We start from the raw sequence: 25703 nt of genomic DNA, 5'->3' as shown, positions 1-25703 counted from the left end.
TCAATCCTTCAATCATGAAATCCTGAAGATTCTCTTCCCCAAATGAAAGGAAAAATGTGGCTAGAGGCTTGGTGAATACTGGATAGCCCAATATAGTGACCTTAAAGAACTATTCTTACTGAAGAAATTTCTGGGCTCTGCACTCTGCATAAAAGGACCATCTCACCATAGGTTTAGAGTTAGTGGGCTTAGTTTCCTGAACTATCTATCTGTGCCCAGCTCTGAATCAATCAATTTTGGTGGAGGTGAGTAGAGAAGAGATACGGTAGTTAGCCAGTCTATGTTGGGCTTGGTTTCCTGAACTATGTATCTGTGCCCAGCTCTGAATCAATCAACTTTGGTGGGGGTGAGTAGAGAAGAGATACTGTAGTTGGCCAGTCTATGTAAGGTCCTCACCTCTGGACTAATGAGTTCTGTAGACATATAAGGCAGTGAAAACTCTTCTGGTATTAAATGTATGATTAAAAGTGGGGAGAAAATACAATTTTCAGAAGAAGGGGAGTTCTGTTTTAGAAAAAGGCAGATGGAATGCTAATCAAGCCAAATAAAGGTGTCCTCTACAAAGGAGTTGTTAGCCTAGGGTTTGGCCATGGTATCTGGGTTGCTGAGATCAGGGGAGGAGGGGCATTACTAAATTAAGAAGTTCAAAGAATTGTGAGGCTATAGCATTCATTGAATTGTTTACAGTTAAGTTCCCTGATATATTGGTAGGAGAGTAGAAAAGAAGAGGACTAGCCAGAGGCCAGAGCAATAATGTATTATAGCCATTTGGTTTAGAATTTTAATCCTAAAACTAATAGTTGATAACTTTCAGTAACTCCAATTATTTCTCAATTTCTTGCAAATTAAAGAAAAAATCTTCAAGTCAAATTATCTCAATTATGTTGGTCATGATCTAGGTCACTAAATCTATTAAAAGAATCATTCAAAGAAAAATTGAAGCAGCTGATTTAATCTCCACAAAACAAAACTGCAAGATATTTTAGAGCTCATACTTTCCTGAAACACAGCTAATTCTCTAAACACTTTACTTATTCTCTCATAGATACTTATTAATAATTATTAGAATTTTAAAAATTGTATTAGGAGAATAATTAGGTCAGCTGAAACAGGGCAAGTTCTGGTCTCTCAAAATAATACCAGTGATAAAACAAATCCCTTAGAAGTGTTGATTCCCCACTATGCATAGTTGATTAACATTCCTGTTAAAACGTAATTGGGTGATATTTCTTAAGCAGGCATTATTCTTCTTTGAAAATTAATTATGTACTAGCATCATGAATGGCTTTCAGTTCCTTTCTGCCAAACTCAAACTTGCTCCAGAAAAAAATCAATAAAACCAAACATATGTAAGAGGCTAACCTATTTTATCAAAAATTAAGCCCTTATGAAATAAACTGCTCAAGTATGAAGAGCTTTTGATAGGGAGTGATGAAAGTAGTTCAAAATTCTGCTGCATGAAATTTTGCTCCAACAATTCCAAGCTTAGGCTACCATAGTAATATGGATCAGTTACATAATTTGTTAAATACATTTATAGATGTAAAAGAGAATCTAACCCTTTTAAATGTTGTTTCCATGGGAAATGCCCTTTAAGTTCTAAAAGAAGTTAGCTTACAAATAACCTACTGGAATATGAATTATTTTTACATTAAAGATGACCTGAATGAGATGTGATCCAAAACCCTAGGAGCCCATACAAAAAATGTACATATAAGATAGCAGTTAAAATTCAAGGCAGTATATGATTAAATGCCAATATGTGAAAAATAGGCAATAAATACCTCACTAGTTTTAAAAAGAGGTAGATCAATGTGAGCATACAGGGTCCCCTAATTGGGAAGGATTTGGATGGGGGAAAAAAGAGGCTGAAAGGAGCCACACATTGATCATAGGCTTGAATCAGAAATGATTGCTTAATGGCAGTGATAGAGCTGATGCAAAATACTTGAGCAACATGTAAGAGGGAAGGTAAGATAGCTAGGGAAGAATTTGGTTGTATTACAGAAGATTTAAAATGTTAGGCTCAGGGGTCTAAGCATTGGGAGCTATTCCAAGTTATTAAAAAAGTGACATGATGAAAACAGGGGTTTAGGAATATTAATCAAATGGCATGCTCTAGGACAGAGGACGTTTTCTGCTATTTATTGGTGTGAATTTGCAGTTCTAACTTTTGAGGCTTAAAAAGTCTTCATATACCTGTACTTTTCTTTATGATTAGATGGTATCTTGCTGCTATTCCCATCCTGACTAGATTCCTTTTCTTGTAGGCTAATTTTACAATTATTCATTCATTTATTCAAAAAATATTCATCAAGCACCTCTTATGTGTCCTTATGTGTCAGGTGTTGTGCTAAGGATACCAACAGTGAGAATTACGACTCCAGCCCTGTCCTCATGAAGCTGAGAGTCTAATGAGGGCACCAGAATGTGGCCTAAGCTGGCGAATGCTAGATGTGAGCTTGAGAAGAATCTGTGTTCTGGTGGTGTTGGATGGAATATTCTATAAATGTCAATTAGATCAAGTTGCCCGATAGTTCTGTTCAGGTCAACTATGTCATTACTGATCTTCTGCCTGCTTGATCTATCAATTACTGACTGAGGTGTTGAAGTCTACAAGTTTTATAATGGATATGCCTATTTTCCCTCCCAGAATTCATCAAAATTATCATTTAAGTGTTCCTACTGGTTCACAGTTCCAGCAGCTTCTGTGCCAGGTAAGCAGATCTTGGTTGTGACTGCCTACATTTGTCTGTTTATCCAGATTTCTATAATGGACCCAAGAAAAGTTATTGATTTTCAATTCGTGCACTTTTTCTTGCTATAATGACAGGATTGATGACTTCAAAGCTCTATACATGTTGGAGCTGAATCTGGGAGTCAGAAACTGGTTTTGATCCTCTTTTCTAACTGGAATGGAATGAATGCATTCTCCAAATCAATGAATATGTACCCTGTATGTGAAGCCTTATTAATCTGCTCTAGCAGTGATACATCTGGCAAAGCAGCTGTAATTGAGGCTAACAATTAATTGGTTAAGTCTGCATCAACATATAGTTTTTCTCCAAGACACATCCGGTTTCTCCAGGGGTCAGATTGGCAAATTAAGCAGAGCTGTGATACGCACCTGTACCCTTGCATCTTTTAGGTCTTTAATTGTGATACTAATCCCTACTGTCTTCCCTGGGCAAGAGAGTGTTTGTGATTTACTATTTTGGTCTGGCAAAGGGAACAATTTTGGAAGTTTCGGTCTTCTACACTATGATGGCTTTTACTTCAGAGATGAGTTACCCAAATCTCCTACCTGCTGAGATTTCCTTCCCTATTCTCCTTACCCATTTACTTTAATTATCAACTATCATTTCTCTGCTAACAAATATCACATCCAAAACTAAAAATAGTGCCCTAAGTGCCTATTCTTAACATTTTTTGACACTTCAAACTCAACTTTACCAAAATTAACACTATGATTTTACTCACACAAATTGTACCTTAATAAAAAAAAATTTTAATGACACCAAGACTGATTTTCCAATTTTACATGGGCTATTTGAATTTGGTTAGGTGGAATTACTTTAGAAATTTTGTACATGAGAAAAAGCATATGGGTTTATGAGACAGGGGCATGTAAGAGTGAACACACCAAATAATTAACTGTGGTAGTCATCTGAAAAGAAGGTTCCTAAAAGAGCTGAGGCTCCAGACACATACTACTTCCCTTATTAGTTTCAAAACCAAAGTAGTCTTGACTAAAATAAGAACCATTCCAATTAAGGACAGCTTCAAAAGCATATTCATACTACTACTTCAATATTTCTTGGATAATTCTATACTCAAACACTATGAATTCTAAAATAGAACAAATTTGAGATTGTTAAAAACCTGCCCTGTTATTTGAGTTACAAATTCCATCAATTTTATTTTTTAAAAATTTTCTAATGTACTAATTTTACAAATTTTATTGGTACCATGTGGAAAATGTTTTAACAACTTCAGCTGCGGTCCCTGTGTCTTGTCCTGTGGTTTTCTTCATTACCATCTCCTAACACCTTGATTTCTTCTTCCAGCCTCTAACATAACACTCTGCCTCCCAGCTCTGTGATTGTTCATTCCCTCCAGGCTCAGCATAGAGACACAAAGTATTTTATCTTCTCTGGTTAGCCTGAGCACTTCCCCCACAAGCAGTTCTAGCTGGTATGGCCCAGAATTCCTGGGACCTACCTACCTCACTCTCATTCCCGGTACCTGCTTCCTATGAGTTGACTTTCAGACACACTATGCTTTGAAAGTATACTATAACTCCGGAAATTAGGATGGTTCATTGTGGCATCTCATGGGAATAAGACCAGCATAAAAATAAATTATCCTGGGGAGCAGATAAGAATATATTACAAATTTTGCAAAAACTACACTAGTCGTTAAATATTCTGGAGTATTAGCAACAACATATTTGTGATTATCCATTTATAAAATATACCTATCAGAAATTCTTAAAAATTATAAAATTGTAGTAAAATAATTTTAAGGTTCATTCTAGATTTTGATTCTTTAACTGACTACAAAATAAACTAAATATTTTAAAAACAATTTTATCAGAGGAACAGACCTTCTGATTTCATCACTTCCACTTCACTAGAAGACCCATAAGTTAATGTCCTTGATCTTCCCAAGGAGCTGCTTTTAGCTGATAATATAATTAATGGTCACATACGAGAAAACTTCAGCCTGGAAAGACAAACTGAAGCCGTAGGCTAAATTGAAAACTCTACTTGACATTAACAACAACAAAAAAATCACAGGCAAAAATATAATTCTTCTACTATCATGAAAGAGCTGTTTTGTTTTGGATACTAATCAGTTCTTGACATTCCAAGCAGTATCATATTTCACCTACATTCTTGTTTTAATTTGCTTTTAAAAGGTCATTTTCTAAGAGTAGATTGAAAGAACAGGGTGAGTAAGAGTACGAAATTTCAGGATATTACTTCCATTCCTGAAGTAAAATATATTTAGGTTAAAAAAAAAAAAAAGGCCCTCACCTTTATCCCAAGCAGAAAGGAAGCTCTATTAGCTAGCTACCTGTTCTTTTTTAAACAAATGGTAATTGCTAAAACACACACACACACACACACACACACACAAACACACACACAAAACTAAAGTAAAAAAAAAATCACTACATTGAATGCTTACAAAAGAAAATCATGAGAAAACAATTTAGTTAATCACAGCTCCTAGATATACAGTAGTTTTCCATAAAGGCAACTGCAACAATGAAAGAACACAGCCTTCTGCATACTTAAATACCAAATGCCCCCTTGTGGACAGCACTGTTATTAGATTTATATATAAAACCTATTCCACTTTTCTCTCTCTGATTTGAAAACACCTGTCTCCTAATTGACCGTTCTGATCTTGGAGATAACATAAACCCAGTGAGGTCTGTGACAAAACACCGGGAGGCAGTCTCTGATTCTACATATCTACCAGCAGCCAGATGGCCAGCGGGGATTTTACTTCTCGCTGTGTTTATGCCACACTCTTGAGAATCCAAGATCCTTTCACTAATCCTTTCACCATACGATTGATTCATATACCACTTTAACCACTTCAATATTTTAAATATATACACACACATCTATACACATATACATGCATGTATATATACTTATGGGTGTCAATAGTGCTCTAGGGTCATTAATTTTAACGCCTGGTTATCAGGTTCTAAAATGTATACTTACGACCTTTAAAACAAAATTTCTAAGAATGTTCTGAAGGTGGAAACCACCAGAGTGAGCCCAGTGGGAGCATGACTAATTGGGTGCGCAGTGAGGTAATGAGTCCCAGGAAGACTCAAATTGGGCTGGATGTCCATAAGGCTGCACAACTAAAAGATTTCTAAATCATAATAATGGAGAGCAATAAATATCACAGTCGGGAAAATGGTATGGGGCATCAGGATGAAGAAAAGATAGAGTAGGTCAGTGAGTAATAAGACTAGACGTCAGAGTGTGGAACATAAAATGGACCAAAGTACAGAATAATAGAGAGGAGAGACTTGTTTCTCTGAAGTGCCAGGTGTGTGATAAAGAAAATGGCCCAATGGTTAAAAAGAATTTTCCTGAGACTTAAAACCGTCTCTTCCTTCAAGCTTCTCCTGTTAAGCAGGGCAAGGAGAGGTTCTTTTTGTTTGTCCTATGGAAAGCTAAAACCTATGTCAGAAGGGAAGCTAGAAAAATAGCCAAAAATTGTAATTTCAAAAAGTCAATTCATCAAAGGATTAATTTGCAGACAGACCAATTTACCTCGGATTCCAAATTTACTAGTTTACTAAAAACTTGCTTTAGAAAGAATCCTTATATATGTGAACTTACAACTTAAACATATTCTTTTTCTGAATATATTTTTCAATGATGATACTAAATGCTAAGCCATTTCCATGGATCTTAGGTTTTTAACAAATTAAATATTCCTTAAAATGCTACCAATAAAATTAGATTGTTAAGAACATATTCAAGAATTTGGACTTCAGCAAATTGTCTTCCTATGAATTGATCAAGAATTTTCCAGAGAACTTTTGAGGTGAAACTAAATATTTTCCTCAACAATGTTTCTCTGTTTTTATTATACACCTTCTCCCCCAGGCCTCCCACCACCAGCCAGTCTTGTGGGATTTAGGAGCGGGATCCATCTGACTGTCAGAGCGTATGCACCGGTGAGAGATTTCCCTAAAGGATCAAAGCTGTCTGGATGTAGTAGGACAAGGGAGAGTGCACTGACAGGAAAATCACAGGCAGACAAAAATGGCAGTAATCAGTTTTATGACTTTGGAGTTACAAAATGAGTCAAGAAACAGAGTTGACTGCAGGGGTATGGTAGTGCTTGCTTATAGAAACTTTATAGTAACTCTTGTCACAGAGAGGCTATCTTGCACATCTTTCTCTGAGGGATATAGATCCCCTAAATTTGTTGATCTCAAATTGTGCTCTGCAGTAGGGCCTATTGAGATGCCTGCCAAAAAGCAACAACAACATAAACACCCAGGCCTTACCAAATGAGGATTTCTGGGGGTAAGACCCAGAATTCATACTTTCAATAAATGCTCCACGTGATTCCTATACAGTTTGAAAGTGGAAGAACCGCCACTCTGTTTATCAAACAGCAACTAAGGACACGGTGGTATTGGACAGCACAGGGGAGTAGGGAAGTAGACTGGCCAATTGTCTTTTCTGTTTATGGCACAATGTCATAGCCTCTGAGCTGCCGCCGGCCTAAATAAGCCACTCTAAGAAAGAAGACATGCACTACCATATGCTAGTAGTGACAGTAAAGCACTGAAATACTACTCAAAATATTGTTGGGTAACCATCCACCGGCTGCACACTCAGAGCCATTGGGTTCTGATAAAGAGCTTAGTGGAATCCTCAGCTTTGTATCCTAACCAGAGATTAACGAAGAAACCAAGCCAGAACCTGAAAAATAGCTAATGCTCATCAGAGACAACCAAACCTAATTAGCCTGAACTTTTAGTTATTTGGAATCCTTAAAGATTTTAGTCTTCTGGTGAATGTCTACAGGTCTTTGCTGAGCACACCTGGAAATTCTTGGAAAGAATGTTAGGTAAGTGCTAGGTCCTTTTTCTTGTGAATGCAAACAGAAGATGGTAGAAAATGTACACCCAGCTAGCCCAAGAGAAGTAAAGGTTCTATGTTTTTTTTTTAAATTAAGAGTGTTAAATACCTGCTGAAGCCCCTGCTTTCTGGAAAGGTACTAAGAACCATGAAATTCTATTATATTACAGTTTTGAAAAGGTACAAGAAGTTTCGCAGCTTACATAACAGCACAGCCTACTGAGTGAAAACAGATTGCACGTCTTTGGGCCTTGCTCTTATTCCTTACAATGGATTACAGCTAATTTCACAACAGATATGTCTTAATAAAGTTTTACTTCTCTTTTATCAAGGGAAGACAGGAAGGGAACTAACACAGTACTACACAATTTTTTTTTAATCTGTCACTAATAATCATGACAACCTTGCAAGAGTGCTTAATTAACTCCAGTTTACAGATTAGGAAATTAAACCTGAAAGAGATGAAATAATTTCCTCAGTGTTCCATAGTTTGAATTTGAACCAGGACAGTCTGATTCCAAAAGCTATGTTTCTAGGTAAGGTAGGGTTACATTCACTCCATTTTCTCACCCCTACTTTTCTACTACACTACCTCTTCTTCCAATGTCCCTGGCCTCTAATTGGCACTTGTGTATTTTCTTCATTTTTGAATAATTTGCCTGAACTTTGGACCATGTGCTGTATCCTACCCTCAAGTAAAATTTTCTTGCAGAACATTCTTCTATTGAACATTTATAAAACCTTCTCCTTCTTTGGCTTCTGTGATACCACTCTTCCAGTTGTCCCCATCATCCTTTCTTAATATTTTTTCTTCTCAATTATCTTCACCAAATCACCTCCTTGGCTAACACCTTAAATGTTATTATTCCCCAGCCTTCCATCGTCAATCCTGTTTTTCATACTATATATTATTTTCTTGCACAATCTCTTGTACTTTCATGACTTCAAGAGACACTCATGACTCCATGACCTCTATTTTCAGAGATACAACTTTCCATAGTCTGAAATTATTTCCAGTTGCTTCCTGACCAGTATCATCTGTGTAAAACACACAAACAAAACTAAACTCACCATTTCTTAACATCCCAACTAGTTCTGATTTCTATAGTCTTGTTCATTGTAATCCACAAAGTTATTGAACCAAACCCCTCAATTGTCCTTAAATTCTTTCCCAGTCTCACCCTAGCATCCAAGTATTCATGAAATCCTCATTCCCAAATATATCTTTAATCTGTCTCCTCAGCTCCATCCCTATATAACACTGCTCAAGCTAAAAACTCACCTTCGCTTACCTAGACTATGGCAAAATCATCCTAACTGGTTTCTCTGCCTCCATTCTAACCTGCCCCTGAGGAATCTTTTCTCCATAGGAATGGGAGGTGGTGGGGGCAGCCTTTAAACTCTATATAAAATACTTCAATAGCCTCTTATCACATATTAAAAAACATTCACACTCCCTAACACAAATACAAAATCCTTTATGATCTAGTTCCTGCATAAATTTCCAGCCTTATTTCCCATCACTACTCCTATTCATTCCAGACATACTGAACTAATTATAGATCTGGGGTATCTTTAGATAGATTGATCCAGACGGACTTTATCATTACTTGAAAATTTGAAAATGTACATATTCCATGATTTAAAAATTCTACTTCTGGGTGGGAGGGTGGGTGTGGGATAAAAACTTACCTATTGGGTACAATGAACACTATTCTGGTGACACGCACACCAAAAGCTCTGACTTAAGCATTATATAAGATTACCTTGTAACAAAAACACTTTTACCCACTTAATTAATTTATTTTGAAATAAAAAAATTTTACTTCCAGGCTGGCTGTTTAGTAGCCCTGTAGTCCCTGCCACTCAGGAGGCTGAGGTAGGATTGCTTGAGGCCAGGAGTTCCAGACCAGCCTGGGCAACATAGCAAGATCCTGCACTCCACCCCCTACTGCCAAATTCCATTTCTAATAAGATGTATGTTTATAGAAATGGTTCTCAAACTTTGTTGTACATCAGAATTACCTAGAGGGTTAATAAAGAACACGGGAATGGTAAGCTGGTTGAAGGATAGGGCTCAGCCTTTGTACTTTATGAAGTACCCTAGGTGATTCTGTTACTCAACAAAGTTTAAGGACCACTTCCCTAAAGCAGGGGCCAGAAAAGTAAGCCTAAAGACCAAATCCAGACACTTCCTGTTTTTGTAAACCAAGATTTTTTAGAATATAGCCCACCTATGAGGTATTGTGTATGGATCCTTTTGCACAGTGGCAGGATTGAAAAGCTGCAACAGAGATCAACAGATATCATATGGCTATAAAGCTGAAAATATTTACTATCTAGCCCTCTACAGAAAAGTTTGCGAAGCCTGGAGGAACACTTTGTACTGGGAGACATGTATAAGGATGTTCACTGTGGCAATGCTTGTTACAGTGAAATTTTGAAAACTCCTCAATGTATGTAAAAAGGGTAATGAATATATTGAGATATACATGTATAATGAAATATTAAACAGGTAAGATTTACTAGATCCTTATGTATTAATATGGATAGAATGAAATAACAAGTAGAAGAATATGTACAGTATGATACTTTTTATAAGCATTTTTAGACACATAATATATGTGTAAAGATATTAAAAAATAAACTGGAATGACATATCAAATCCATGATAGTACTTGCCTATAAAGAACCAAAGGAGGGAGACAGGGAGGGGAACAAAATGGACCTCAACTCTATAATTTGTTTTTATTAAAACATTTAAAGTAAAACAGTGACAAAGATCTGAAGATTTGTGAATACTACAGTATATGGTTGTTTGCCATAATAGACTCCGTGGGTTTTGTTTTACTCAAAATTAAAACCAGAAATAACCTAAAATATCAATTATAGAGAAACATTATTGAACATTGACATTCCAACACAATAGAATATCATGTAACATTTAAAAATGTGCCTGAAGAAAACATAAGAAATAAGTGATTGTTCTATTAGTATGAGATTCAAAATTGTTCATGCAGTAAGGTTACAATTATATTTTAAACAACAACAAAAACTAAGTGCAATCCTTTTTTGTGGTCTTGCTCTTGCTCAGGCTGGTCTTGAACTCTGGACCTCATGCGATCCTCCCACCTCAGCCTCCCAGAGTGTTAGGATTACAGGTGTGAGTCACCACACCTGGCTGGGTTGTTCTTTTTGTCAACACATATACATACAAAAATTACTTAAAAAATAAACTGTCAACAGTAGATATGTTTGACTTTATGATATTCTTTTTCTTTGCCTTTTATTTTCCAAATAATATCAACTGAATACATATTACTTTGAAATGAAATACTACTCAATACTTTAAATGACCTTGTGTGGCAGATAGAGCTAATTGCATACCCAATATCCATTCTCCTCTTCTTCCTATTTATGCTCAGTAACACTACATTTCCCAGACTCTCTTTCAAATGAAGGTGGCCATATGATATAGTTCTAACCAATGAGATGCAAAGGGAAATTGCTGGGTGCAGCATCTTGGAAAACTCTTGAAAGGAAGTAGACCTGACTGGTCTTCTCCTTGGCCCTATATCCTTTCACCTACTTCTTTCTTTAAATGAGAATGTGAAGCAGGTGAGAAGGTGAAGCAGCCATCTTACAAGCATGGGAACAAAAGCCACTCACAAAAGGATGGCAGAGTGGAAACTCAGGAAGAGCCTGGATTCCCGAAGGCATTATAGAGCTGCTGCACCAACCCTGGATGGCAAACTGCTAATACTTCCTGTCACATTGAAAAAAAAACAAAAACACCCTTACCTGTTTAAACCTTTCTTTTATGTGCAGCCAAATACAGACCTTAACTAATACATCACCGTAAAATTAAATTTTAACAAATTATACTACTGAAAGATACTTTCAAGATATTATATAATCTATACTACCTTAAAGGAGAAAAGTGAATCTCAAAAACTAGGTTGAAGGCTCCAAGCTAGTCTATTTCAGAACAAAGATCAGAGCTTTAATATCACTTGAGTGACTAATTTTTCCAAAAATATTAAAATCAAGTCCACTTTAATGACCTGGTTTGAAAATAACTTAACATTTAATATACTTTTTCAAATAGCATTTTAAAATGTTACAAATATACTGGTCAACAAGTAGTGTCCATCCTTTTTGTTACCCATAAGCAAACCTGCAGTTTGAAGTTACTCAAAGTTAGTATCAATTTCATAACATCAATTTCATAAGTATGTCTACATAGGTTACTCCTAAAGATTAAGCAACCCACTACAAGGATAAAACTTCAGGAAATTTACAAATAGTATTCAAATTCATACTCTATCCCACAAAAAACAATGAATTTAAGCCCTTTTCTCTAATTATCAGTTTAACAGGAAACCAAAAATTTATTTGCATTATAACAATATTATATGTCTGAATTTCATAAATATTGTTCTTTATATCAAAGAATAAGACTTAGTACATCTTATATCATTAGATAAGAGAAGTGTCTTGACTGGATATAGGATTCTTGGATCCCAGTGCTTTTTGCTCGGTATTTGAATATTTCCATCACCAAAACCCTTGGCTAGATTTCTAATCCCTGCTGCTCAGACAAACCCCTCCTGGATTCCACTGTTTGAGAAAACTCAAATACTGTGCAAGGCATCTGCCTACAGAATAGAGGACCAGTTCTATGTATGCCGAACTTTCATTCTCTTTCCTTTCTGCTTGGTCTGTGGCCCCACTCTTGGTTGTTCTAATATTTCTTCAGTCTTTTACTGAAAAGAAATATAATTTTCTGCCTCTGGATCTAAACCTCTCAGAGAATCACATTTTCTTCAAGAAGAACACAAATCCATTAAGGAAAATAAATGTATTTTTTGCCAACATGAATATGTTACAGAGTCTCAGGGAATAGGCAGAAAACCAATTAAATGCTCCTCCTTAGATATGCTATATAGCATTTTACCATATCATGCCAGCACTTGTTGCTATTCTCCATGAGACTAGTGATACCCAATTTCTTGAGCTAAGACTGGGGCTGGGTTAACAAGAAGCAGGTAGCCAGAATATTTTAAATTTTATAGGTAGTATTTTATACTTTATGTTCTGTAGGTAATATTAAAATTCTACCTGTAATTAAGAAAAGGCACTAAGCTTAAAATAGCCCTAGCAACAATTTCTAAATGCCACAAGAGGGGGATATTACTCTAAGAAAGAAGGGGAGGGAAAAAACACTTTATAGGTTTTCCAATTAAAAAAAAAATATATATATATATATATTTTCCTGACTTTCCAATATATAGAAATAAGGATATTTCTGGGCTAAAAATAACAGAGAGATATGCAAAAAAAAAAAAAAAACCAACTTATTTTTCCTTGATTCATTATTAGCAAAAATGCAATATTTCTTTATATTTTTCACTAAAGGTTTGCAGTTATTTAAAGAGCAATATTCATAAATGCTCAGGTCCTCATTATAGCTGTCAACTTAGTACTCTACCTATAGCCATTCAAAAACTATTTGTTGTTATTTCTGATAAGCAGTATAGAAGGGCTGTTAGTCTAGCAGAGTATAGTTAAATGGGTGCAGGCTTTGTCAGAGGGAGAGAATCTGGTTCCACATCTCTAGATTGTGTGAGCCTGAGCAAACCACTTCCCCTCTTTTAAGCTTAGTGTCACTTGCATTAAAGGGAATAATATTAAATTTTATTTTACAGGGTTGTTGCAAAACTAAGATAAGGCACATAAATTTAATTTGTATACTATGTATATTTAATTAAAGACATTATTATGATATTAAGTCCTATCAATTCAGCTGAGTATTATATTTTCATTTTTATAAAAAGTACGCTTGGTTTTTCATAATATTTCCATGTTTTTCTGAGTATTCTTAAAATAAAAATTCAGCAAGAGTTCTGAGGAAAAGGCTACTTCTAAGCATGCTTTGAACCCAACATAAGCCATGCTTTGGACCTTCTCTACATTTTAAAGGATAAATATTTGAATGAATGAAAAGCAAATGAATGTGCTTTGTAAAGTACAAAACATATAAATTTTAAGTAATTTATTAGGGTTTAAAATGAACTCTTAAAAGAGGGAAAAGATATCACTAAGGGCAACCAGAAAAAAAAGTAGATAGCTCAGCCTAATGAGGTTTCATGTTTCTTGCAGGGTAATTTTATGGGTTCCCTATTGCATTTTATACATATTTTATGTGTGAGTGTGTTTATGTATATAGATGTGCGTGTATGTGAGTATTGTGTGTACATATGTACATGGGTATACGTATATTACAGAGGAACTAGAATAAGAATGTTTTTAGATATGTAGAAGATATATTTCCTTGTTAAACAGGCTCCTTAGGGTTGCAAGGAAAAGATACATTCAGGTTTCCACCCAGCTTGACTACTGAGATTCCTTTTCTTCAATTTTGTTTGTTTGTTTTTACCTACACCAGAATACCTGCCCAGCTTTATACAGGGGAGATTAAGTTGACAATCTTATTACAGGATTCCTCATATGCAAGAAACAGCTCCCCTGTATAAAATATTTTATTTAGACCTTGCCACAGTCTTTTAACTTTTGTTTGGCGTATGTCTGGGGGTTGAGGGGGAAAGGTACATAATTTTCTTCAACTTTTTTTTTGTTTGTTTAACCATTTTTTACTCACCACTGGCATTTGTTCATAGACACGAATAGCAGATAGTCTATCTACAATGAAACAGATATGAGCAATTGATATTTTATCAGTTTTAACTCAACTTATAAAACACGCATACGATTGCTTGTGTACCTGAAGGATTGCCACGAATTTTTGCCATTTTCTCTTTGAGAGAAACAATTTGCTTTTCTAGTTGATCATTCAGTTCAAGCTGTGTCTCATAACGGGTTTTCCATTCACAGCCTTAGTAAAAAGGGGGAAAAAGATCAAGACCACCTCATTACCTCTCATTTATTCATTATTGTACTTGACTTCATTAGCAATACAGATGAACTAGAAGGAAATAATTAGTAAGTATGTATTTCTATGTTAGACAGGATTTTCCAGATTGCAGGGACTAGACTAGACCCACACTCAGGCTACCACACAGCCAGGCTTCACCACAACTATTGGGATTCTGGTTCTTCCTTACTCCCACCCCCTTTTATCCTTTACTTCCTCATGTATTCTTATAATGAATTCCATTACAGAGAATATCAGGAACATGTTCCTTCCCTTGGAACTTGAAATATCCATATATACATCCCAAACAGTACTAATCTTCTATCTAATATCATGTTCAAGTTTGCCATGTGTAAAGCATACAATGCTTTACATATATTAAATATTAATTAATTTAATTCTCATTTTAAAAAAGTTAGTTAACTGTTTTACAGATGAGAAAACCCAGGCTCAGAGATGTCAAATAACATTCTTAAGATGACTAAAACTAATAAATGGGGGAACTGGAGTTTAAACCCAGTTTTTTCTGACTTTGAAATCATATCCTCTTAACTGCTAAGCTAAGGTAACATTGTGCACATTTAGCTGTCTTCTCAGGCATTTTCTCTGAACCTTATGTAGTTTTCTTTCGCTAAATCCCTTTGGCTATTAAAGCCAAAGCACTTATCTTATGTCTGGGAGAAAGGAAAAATACAGCCTAGAATTGAAAGTCTTTGTTCAGCTTCAAAACCCAAAGCTAAGTTTTTTTGAGTCTTGAAAGTCAGGCTTTGTAGAGAGAAAAAAGACAGCTTCTTTTTTGGCTTTAAATGCTTTTTACATATCTTGAGATAATTTCTGGTACATTATAGTTGATGGAGGAGTCAAAGGAGAGAATAACTACACACACCACTGCCAACTTCCTCAACCCTGTCACAGGGTTCCCTTACACCCTCATCTCTACACAAATGTGGCCTACCAAAGAAAGAGGTTGGATGGGCATGGTGGTATGTGCTTGTAGTCCCAGCTACTCAGAAGGCTGAGGAGAGAATATCCTTTGAGCCCAGGAGCTCGAGACCAGCCTGGGCAATATAGCAAGACCCTACTGGGAAAAAAAAAAAAAAGAAGAAGAAAGAAAAAGAAAAAGAAAGAAACGGGCCCAAATAATACCCTCCCAAACTGAAACTGAAAGTCATTAATTCAAATGTTTTAGGGAACAAGAAAGGAGAAGCACTGAAAGACTGAACATTTATCCGTAAGATACCATAGAGCCCAAATAGATGGAATCATCTCTACAACTGGCTAGCCGAAGTCTTTGTCATTGTATTCCCTTTACCACTATGGGAATAGAGGATTCAGAGCAAGATGAGAATGATTACAAAAAAAAAAAAAAAATTAAAAAATGCAATTTATTTTTGGCATACCTGAGTGCAATTTATAACTTTTGATCCCATTTTACTTTATATATTATTAACCTAAAAATCATCAAATAGAGATAAGCCAAATAGCATAAAAGTATATACTAATGTTAATGAGTACAAGGTCTTAGAGGTAACGGCATCAACATGTTCCTCAATGTGGTGAACTGATCTCCAAATATATACTCAAATGTGTAAATCCTTCAATGTACACAGATGAATACAGACTACAGAAGACAAAAGAACAAAGAGAAAGGCATATGGACTGCTGAATTAAGGAGAAAATTTAAAAACAGTAGTGTACATAAAAAATGGGAAGAAAATTATCTTAGGTTGCTGTAAGGCAGCCTTATGAGTTTCATGGGCTCTAGGCACTTTCGCCTTTGTGGGCCCTTTCCTCCATAAAAAAATTATTAAAAATTCTATTTTATTACTGTGTTGGTATAAGACAAATGTAATCCAGCCTGATCATATTTATTTTTTTCTTCTGATTTTAAAAGAAATTAAAATAACTCATAGCCTTCTAAAATTATCATGAACCCTACATAATGTGCCTACTGTGCTTAAGAGATAAGTCAGCCCCTGGGTAGCTATAAAAGGTCAACTTCCTAATAAAGAATACAAATTAATCAGAGTTCATAGCAAAGAATAATCTGCTCTTAAGCTATCTAGGCAATAGGTAATCACTGAGACTGATTTCCAGAGTTTTAAATTGGCATATCTTTGATATTTTGCAAATAGTTCATTTCTACATCAAATCTATCTGACCTGTACTAATTATTGCTGCATTGCCAAAGTTGATCTGAGAATGCATTGCTGTTTTGATAAATTACAATGAGGAGGGATACACATAAAACAGAAGAACCTGCTTTAGAGAAATCTTAGGAGGCATTAAGTAACTGAGCCCACAAATGACAGAAAATGACAAGAGAGCTATCAAATAAATTAATGCCACTTATTCATTCCAAGTTAATTATGTCCCTAACCCCAGTCAGATAATGTGTATGTTGTTAACAATTCATTAATTAAAAGACACTTATTTGCAATTGCATAAAAATGAAGAGTATATAACTCACCAAAACCTGCAGTCATGACTGACTTACATGGCGAATACTAATAAGGTGAATGTGTGGGAATTTCTGAATTCTCAGCAAGTGGACGGAGTTCCACAAAACTGGAGATTAAGCAAATTTTTGTTTCCTTTTCAGAAAACAGCATTGGCTCCCATAAAACGGGTCAACTTCCTAATTATCAACTGTTTCCTTTTTCTAAAAATGGACCACTGAGTTTTACTTTCCTTACCACACTTTATTCTGTGATAACACAAAAGTGCTGAAAATACTAAGGTTTGTAATCTTTGCGACATTCATCATCTGTCTTTAAAATACAATAATGTTTAAATTATGTTTTCAACTGGAAATAACACTGATCATTAGAAATAGCAAGTTTCTGGAATAGACTTGATACCACAGGTAGTTCAGAACTATAGGAAATCAGTCCAAGTATGAGACGTGGTGTTAACCTTGAGATTGCTACAATAAACCTGACACCAAAAAACATGATCCCTTACCTTGAGCATGCCAAGTCAACCTAACAAGGTCTTAGATACACTTACAAAAATCCATTACTTAAAATACAGGTTGTGAGTATAAACATTTATCAGAAACATTTGTGGATCTTAGAGGGGGAAAACAGAAAAAAATACTCTCAGCAATAACCCCATGAAGCCATCACTCCTGCAGCAACTCTAAAAGCAAACAAAAAAACCCCCAAGAAACAGGCATTGCACATTTTAAAGAAAAAAACAAATTGTTTTATAATCTTATAGAGGGACCTTGGCTAGGAACAATACAATGAAAAATAAAATCAAACAAAAAATTGAAAAATTCCATGAATTGACCTTTGAAGGGGAGGTTCATAAAGCAGGAGGAAATTAGGTGAATCCCTATCTTTTAGATAAGAATTTTTATTTTTAGTTTTTATTTTACCAAAGACAAATAGCAATGTTAACAAACAGACAAAAAAGCCCCACCAAACAACAATGCCAAGTAAGACATTTTAAAGTGTTAAAAAAAAAACCACAGTTGAATTGGTTGGAAATTGACTATAATATGTCTTAGTCCATTTGTGCTGCTATAACAAAATACCTGAGACTCGGTAATTTACAAAGAGCAGAATTTATTTATCACAGTTCTGGGGGCTGGGAAGTCCAAGATCAAGGTACCATGCATTTGTCTGATAAGAGCCTTCTTGCTATGTCTTTATGTGGCAGAAGGTAGAAGGGCAAGCTAACTGAATGCTTTATGAAACCTCTTTTATAAGGGCCCTAATCCCATTAAGGAAAAAGGAACCTTCATAGCATAATCACCTCTTAAAGTCCTCACCTCTTAATATCACCATATTGGCAACATTTGAGTTTTAATTGTTGGTCACTATATTTATAATGATTACAGAAATGAAGTTATGTTAATTTGAAAAGACTTTGTGAAAGAAGAAAATGTTTTTAATAAGGAAAGGAAAAAGTCTAATGTGGCACTGTACTATGCACTAGGGATACAAAACTGAAATAGACGTAGTCTCAGCTGTCAATCAGCAGTAGGACTAGTCAAGAGAAAAAGACATACAGCCAGAACATTTCAGAAAAATTTTTGTTAAGTAAATGCTGCGAAATACCTTCCAGACAACCAATCTGGAAGGTGGTGGAAAGAAATTAGGGATGGGGAGATCAAAGTTGAAAAAAGGTTATAAAATGCTTCTTGAGGGAAATGACCCCCGATCCAAGTCAGAAAAGGTGAAAAAGGTTTTCAAGCAGTGAGAACAGCATGAAAATATCAACATGTCAAAAAGGGAGGGGACATATTGGTACAAAGTATCATGTCTCAACCACTTACTAGCTTATCTATGTGATTCAGAGCAAGTTCTTACCTTTTTTGTGCTTCAATTTCTCATCTGTAAAATAAGAATAATTAAAGTTCCTATCTTATAGGATATTGGGAAGATTCAGTAAAACATGTAAAATGCTTAGTACACTACAGAACACACAGAAAATGCTATAAAAATTGTTTTCATTGTCATTTTCATCATCATCATCACTATAAGGAATTTATTCTAGAAGTGATTTTCAAAGAGGTAGCAGTAATATATAAAGTGCCTGTTTCACTCTTTGAAAAAATCTCTTCTTTGATAGGAAACAAAGTTTGTATCAAATTTCTTTAGCTAAAGGACAAGCTATTTTTCCATACTCATGAATTGTCTCTTTATGTTCTACTCATATTTATCTATTGGAAACTTAGTGTTTCCTAATTGAATTGCAGAAGATATAGATGTAGTGAAAATATAGACCTTTTGTCCATCATCTTGGCTACTAATATCTTTCCCAGATTGCTGTTTTTGATTCTCATATGTGCCTTTTTTTAATCAAAGGGAAGTTACTTTTTCTGAAGTCAAACCTAAATATAATTCCCTCAGTGATTTCTTTTATTACTCTTAAACTAAGAAAAGCCTTCTTTATCCATGACAGATATATGGTCATATATATTTTCTTGTCTCAATTTTTTAATTTATAAAAATGGAGGTAATAATACTTTTTCAAAGGATAATTGTGTTTTCAATTTTTAAAAATGCACTTAAAGCTCTACACAAATACTGACTCTTCTCACTTTTACAAAAAAGTCACCTGAACATTCTCTTTCTTGTCTTGTCACTAAAATTTGTGATGATAAAATTCAAATCAAAACATAAAGCCACTTTTTCCATAGATAGTTTCCTGTGAATCCTAAAGAACTTCAAGAGGCTACTATGGGAATGTGAAGCTTTTTGGAGTTGGTTGTGTTTGCTGTTTCACCTAAATGTTAATCCAGTTATGAGCCTGATTAAATAAGAATAAGCAGATGAGAAAGAGTGGAAATCAAAAAGTACTCTTTAGCTGTACATGGGGCAGTGAAAAGGATGAGAGTTGAAGGGGAAAGGTGGGGCCAAAAGAGGTTTTTCATTTGTTCTTGAGAATGATCCAGTGGAGCAGGGAAAACAGATGGTACAGGAAAGAGAGGGGACCAGGGCTAGAGTGATATCCTTGAGTAGGTGAGAGTAGATAGGATCTACTGCACAAGGGGAAAAGGTAAGAATAAGGACAGACCATCCATAGGAATAAGAGGGAAGAAGATGTGGAAAGACACAGGTAGGTGGTAGCTTTGTTGGTGGAAACGTGGAATCCTCTTCTGATTGCTTCTCTGTTTCTCTTAGAAAAATGAGGGAAAGCTCATTAGCTGACAAAATGGCAGGGAGAGGTGGTGGAGGTTTGAGGAAAGTGGAAAATGTGAAGAATTATCTAAACAGTGAGTGTATCCATAGTTGTCACATGTGCATGTACTTCTTTTGTAATGTTAAAACAATGGTAAATTTATTTTAAAACTCCTTTAATATTGCCCTGTTGCCTTCAAGATAAATGAAAATTCATTAGCGTCATATTTCAAGACTCTTGATTTACCTCTTTCATAAGCCTTAATCTCATGTCCTATCATATTCTTTCTCCATCTTTATCAATTACATAGCGTTCTCCCCAAATGGCTTTATGTTTAATGCCCCTGTGGCAGACTGTACTCTCCAAAGATGACCATGGTAAAATTTCCCATCCCATATGCTGTTATGTAATGTGACCTTGAAAAGCAGAGTCTATTTCTCCACTCTGTTGAATCTGTGACTATTTTAACCAACAGAATACAGTGGATATAACCCTGTGCCAGTTCTGGGAGTAGCCCTTAATTGGCCTGGAAGTTTCTACTTGTGCTTTTTGGAATGCTTGCTCTTAGGATACATCTTCTTGGAACCCAGCTACCATGCTGTGAAAAGCAAAAGGTACAAGAGGCATTTCTAACAGGCAGTCCCAGCTGGGATCCAGTCAACAGCCAGTATCAGATGCCAGCCATGCGAGTGAGTCATCTTGGAATAATAACCAGCTGAGTTGAAGCTTCAGATCTCTGAGCCTCAGATAACACTTGATTGCAACCAAATGAGGACCCCAATCAAGAACCATGCAGGCAAACCAACTCAGTTAAGCCACAGAATTGTGAGATAATTTATTGTTTTAAGCTCCTAAACTATAGGGTACTTTGTTATGCAGCAGTAGACAACCAAAAGTTTTGAGTGCTGATGTGGTAGATGGCAATTGTAGTAGTAATAGTAGTAATGGTAGATAGATGATCTAGGATCAAATCATGGCTTTGCCACTCCTTGACTATGTAGCCTTAGAAGTTATTTAAATTCCGGAATATCACTTTTCCATAAATAGGAATAATAATAACTACCTCACCTGACACAGTTCTTGGCTTTAGTTAAAGTTAAGGAAGGGGTAAATGTTTCTGACCTTCCCCTTAGGCCTTACCTTTGGCCCACTGAGGAAAGAACTTTCTCTCCTACCATTGTGACCTTTTCTCTTTGTATTCACATACTACCTCCTCCCCATGAGAAGAACTGTTGATAGTAAGACTTATTGAGCTACATTTTACCAGTGGACGTAGTTACTGCATTGCATGTGTACCTGTGAGCATGCCTTCTGTTTTTTCTGTAACTGAGTAGATGAGGAAATTCCAGCCATCCTGCCAATGCAACTACTTGGTTAAGTACATCCAGAATCTACCCCTACAGAGCCAGTTATATTTAAGATATAGATATACAGATATAGGAAGCTACTTTAGCCTTGGGACAAAGCAGTACTCTCCAATCAAGCTTAAACAAAGCATTGGGTACTTAAAGAAAGTGGCATTTAATTTCCCCTTTGGCTACTAATCCTTTTGGTTCATGGCTCCCCAATAGAGGAAGAGAATAAATGGGTTTAAGAACCAAGCCCACTCCCATAACCCTAATAAACTCCTACTGTTCTTTAGCATTCAGTTCAAGCACTGCTTCTTCTGGAAAATCTGTCTTTATTAGCTCACCTATGTTGTATTAGGTTCTCGTTACATAGAACTGGTATCACTTCTCCTATTCATGTTTTGGTTTGACACTTTCTTCCAGTAGTCATGAATCTCTTTAGAACCAGGAAAAGAAAGGACTTCCATTCAAAATGTTGACAGATGGGAGGGTCTCAATCAATATTTGTGGAATGAATTGGTATCCTGCATACATTAAAAATTTTAGGAATTTATGAGTGTGTATGTGTGTGATGTGTGTTTATGCAACACCCTGGCCTCCCCACACACATTCTCCTCATACAAACAAACAGCCAAAACCTAGATAAGGATTTTAAAGTTATACCTTAAATCCAGAAGTTAAGATGTGAAGGGTATGACTTGAGTTGAATAGAAAACTAGTGATATTTTATTATTTACTAAGGAAATAATATATTTATGTCATGTAACAAAGGTTTTGCTAATTGACAAACATTTTGAATTTGTAACATAGAAAAATAATTAAATAGTACTAGGTTTAACATTCTGAAATATCAGTTTTAAAACCTGTATGAAAAATTATTATTAATGCCACCAAAAAAAGCAACACTGAAATCTTGGTACTATTATTCAATATATGAGATTTAATGCACTATAGGTATCTTGGTAAAATAGATAATTACACAGGAATCACATATATAAATATCTACTTATATACCTTCATTGTCATTATTGAGTTTGGCTTCCAGTTCTGCTATCTTGTGTCTTATTTCAAGCATCGAGAGTTGCACTATATCCCTGTTATTAAAAATAATTTTTGTTAATTATGACTCAATTAAAAATAACAAAAGAAAGATAATATGTAATCCCCCACTACTTCAGGAACAATTATGAAACATCATTTATTGAAGGCATGGTTGAGAATCAGGAATCAGGCAAATGAAAGCTTCTGATTAGCCCATTCCAGAAGGATGCAAATGTGCACTAAACCTCAAATCCCCCCAGGCAACCACTGGAAACTCTTTACTCTCAACTTAAATATGATCCCAAAGGAGTTGGTTATCTGGTTTTTCAGAATGCAGCAAATTAGGAGCTTCAAATTATTATAGAAAGGAATAGCTAGGGCAATAGGCAATAACTGACAAAATGAAACAAAGAGAAAAAAAACACTAATAAAAAATGTTAACTCTTTAGGACATCAGTAAATAGCACATTAATTTAATCATGATGACAGAATCATCTATTCAATAAATATTTTTGCATGCCTATTATGTTCAAGCCATTGTGCTAAGTGCTGAAAAATATTACAGTGAACAAGTGAACAGAAAAATAGCAATCGCAGCAGCAAAAGTCCACGGAATGCTTATTACAAGCCAGTGCTAAGTGCTTTACAGTACATTTCACTCCATCCTGGGAATAACCACAGGAGGTGTAACTATTTGTATACCAATCTTAGGGTTGAGACAACTGAGGCTTAAAGAAGTTAATTAACTTGTCCAAGATCATATAGTTACTGAGTGATAAGAGATGGGATTTGAATTTATGCAGGATTCTTCTAACGTACTTGCTCTTACCCTTCCTCAGGGGATACACAGAACCTGTCCTCAGAATGTTTATAGTTTGGTACATGAAAAAGAAATAGGCAATTGAAATAGTGTGATTGGAGCTACAGTAGAGGAAAACATAGGATGCTAATGGGACACACGGGATTGTCTAATTCTCATGGGGCCTATGGGTGGGGTTGGAAGTATCCTAAAAAGTACATTACAGTATATGGACATGACGCACTCTATTTGACTTGATCCTATCGGCAGAACACCCTACCTCAAAACCAGCCTATTTATAATATCAAAGGTTTAATTAGCCAAAGAGTCAAATGAATCTTTCGCATAAAATAACTATTTTTGGAAGTCGCCCAGTCTCACATCGAGCTCAGTGGCTTTTGCCAGGAGCGGCACGAGCCGCCGCTGGCCCTGGCGCTGCCGCAGGTGAGGCCTCCCGGGGTGCGGACGGGTCCCCACACCGCGCGGGGGCGCGCGCGCCGCCCTCCGACTCACTTCAAGTGGATTTCTTCCAGCAACTCCATTTTAAGACGGTCGGTGCTCACACCGTCGAAGTTGTCGCCCTTTCCTTCCCCCATAGTGTCAAGTCAGAGACTTCCGTGTCCTTCCCCTCAAAACAGCTTAGAGCAGACGACGAAGAAACAACTAGAAGCGAAGAAGGAGAAAGTGTTGTTATAAGCCGTCGCCATGGCGAACTACCTCACAGTCGCCGGCTCCCGCGTCTGGCCCGCCGCGGCGCGCGGTGACGTCATAAGGCGTCACCTGCCTACTGCAGGGGACAGGGCTGCCAGAACAGAAAGAGTGTGCTCTCTGTCCCGGGGAACCCCTGGAGAACGGCCCTCTCACAAGGTGGAGGGGACGTATCTTGCTCTGCACAGCCAGGAGGGATGTGCTCGGGCTGCGTAGCTGAGTGTAAGGCGGTCGAGAATATCCATCGCCTTTTTCTTGCCGCCTGTTGGCCTTGGTTGCTTTCCTAAACACTGCCCGGTGCCCGAAGTCTCCTTTACTCTTAGCCCTTACCGGGGAAATGCTGGATCCAAGAGTGGCTGCGCCTTTCTTTGCTTCAGTTGAATGCGCAGGAGATGCTCTGGTTGGGAGTGTAGAAGGAGAAAGAACTGGGCTTACAAAGGTACTGCCTGAACACATGAAGACTTCTGAGTCGCCAGTCCAGGTTACTCTTTTTGGAATCTGTGTACTGTTCATGACATATGTCAAAGTTGCCCTCTGCAACTTGAAATTTCCTTATATTTTCAATCACAAAATTTGCATTCTACTCCCGATACATCTCTGTATTAATATCCCTCGCCCTGCTCCCCCATCCATCTTGGAGTAGAAAGATTCACTTCGTTTACCTTAATGACTTCTCTAGTACATTTTCCTGAATTAATTTGAGAAGTGTGCGTATGGACCATGTTTTCTGGCAGAAATTGGCACAAGTGTTCTGTTTGGTTAATTCCTTTCTTTTGTTTCATCTCTAGTGCTGAGAAGAGTGGCTCTTAGAAGTCAGTAAACATATTATTAATATATGCCTATAGAAGGGAAATCTTTCAAAAATAAAAAGCACATTTGGTGAAATGCTTAATTGGTTGCTGCTTACCAAATATTTTTGGAAAAGTGATAATTATGGGAAAAATATTAGAAACTGATAGCAAAAATTGGGGATCTATGGTTGCTTTAAAGTTTGTAGAAAATAAACCTTAAAATGATTGGCAAGATAGATGCTGGAGCTAAAGAAAGTCTTCCATTAGAAAGTAGGTTTTGACAGAGAAAAGAGAATCAGGAAATTTAGAGAATCTTTGTACCAGGGAAGGCTTTAAGCACGGGAACAATTTGGAATTCACTTGTTTGAATAGAACAGAAATGTAATAGCATATTAGACTGATAGCGTGTTTAATATCCAAAGGAATCACCCAGATTTGTAGGCAAGAGATAATTTGAAGCATTACGAATTCTCAGGTTTTAGTCTGAAATGTTGGTTCCTGGCACACTCATGGTCGAAGAATGACCAGATACACCAAAGTAAGGCAAGCACGAAAATGAGGTTTATTGAGGAGAGAAAGATAGGATTATAGGGCAAGAGCAAGACATAGGTTAACAGAATGTGATACATATGCCACAGGTGACTACCGGACCCATTGTTGCAGCAAAGGGAGAGCCAAAAGAAGGGCAAAGAGGCCTGGTCATGGTGTGCACCTTGTTTTATAGTGCCTGGATTGGGACCTCCCTAGTGACTCAGACTTCACCATGGAACCACTTTGATTGGACAGTTGGGAGTTGCATGACCTGAGTCCTACTGC

At 36.3% G+C, this 25703-nt stretch overlaps 1 protein-coding gene across 3 annotated transcripts in view; it reads right to left on the bottom strand.

Annotated features, from left to right (window-relative positions):
* Positions 1-24041, bottom strand: part of CCDC169 (coiled-coil domain containing 169) — a 42069-nt gene extending 18028 nt beyond the window's left edge. The window contains exons 1-4 of one of the 3 annotated variants that reach the window (XM_069467336.1): positions 23902-23984; positions 22563-22642; positions 14416-14526; positions 14293-14333 (exon numbers count right to left, since the gene is read on the bottom strand). In XM_069467336.1, the coding sequence (XP_069323437.1) occupies positions 14293-14333; positions 14416-14526; positions 22563-22642; positions 23902-23984 (315 nt within the window). Of the gene's footprint in view, positions 1-14292; positions 14334-14415; positions 14527-22562; positions 22643-23901 lie in introns of all 3 variants that reach the window. The other 2 variants (XM_069467337.1, XM_069467338.1) reach the window with 2 other exon arrangements.
* Between the last annotated feature and the right edge of the window lie 1662 nt (positions 24042-25703).

Source organism: Eulemur rufifrons, chromosome 4 (assembly GCF_041146395.1).
Source record: "Eulemur rufifrons isolate Redbay chromosome 4, OSU_ERuf_1, whole genome shotgun sequence".
In the NCBI taxonomy this organism is placed as follows: domain Eukaryota; kingdom Metazoa; phylum Chordata; class Mammalia; order Primates; family Lemuridae; genus Eulemur; species Eulemur rufifrons.
Note: the sequence above shows the minus strand (reverse complement) of the source record. Positions and strands in the feature narration are given on the sequence as shown.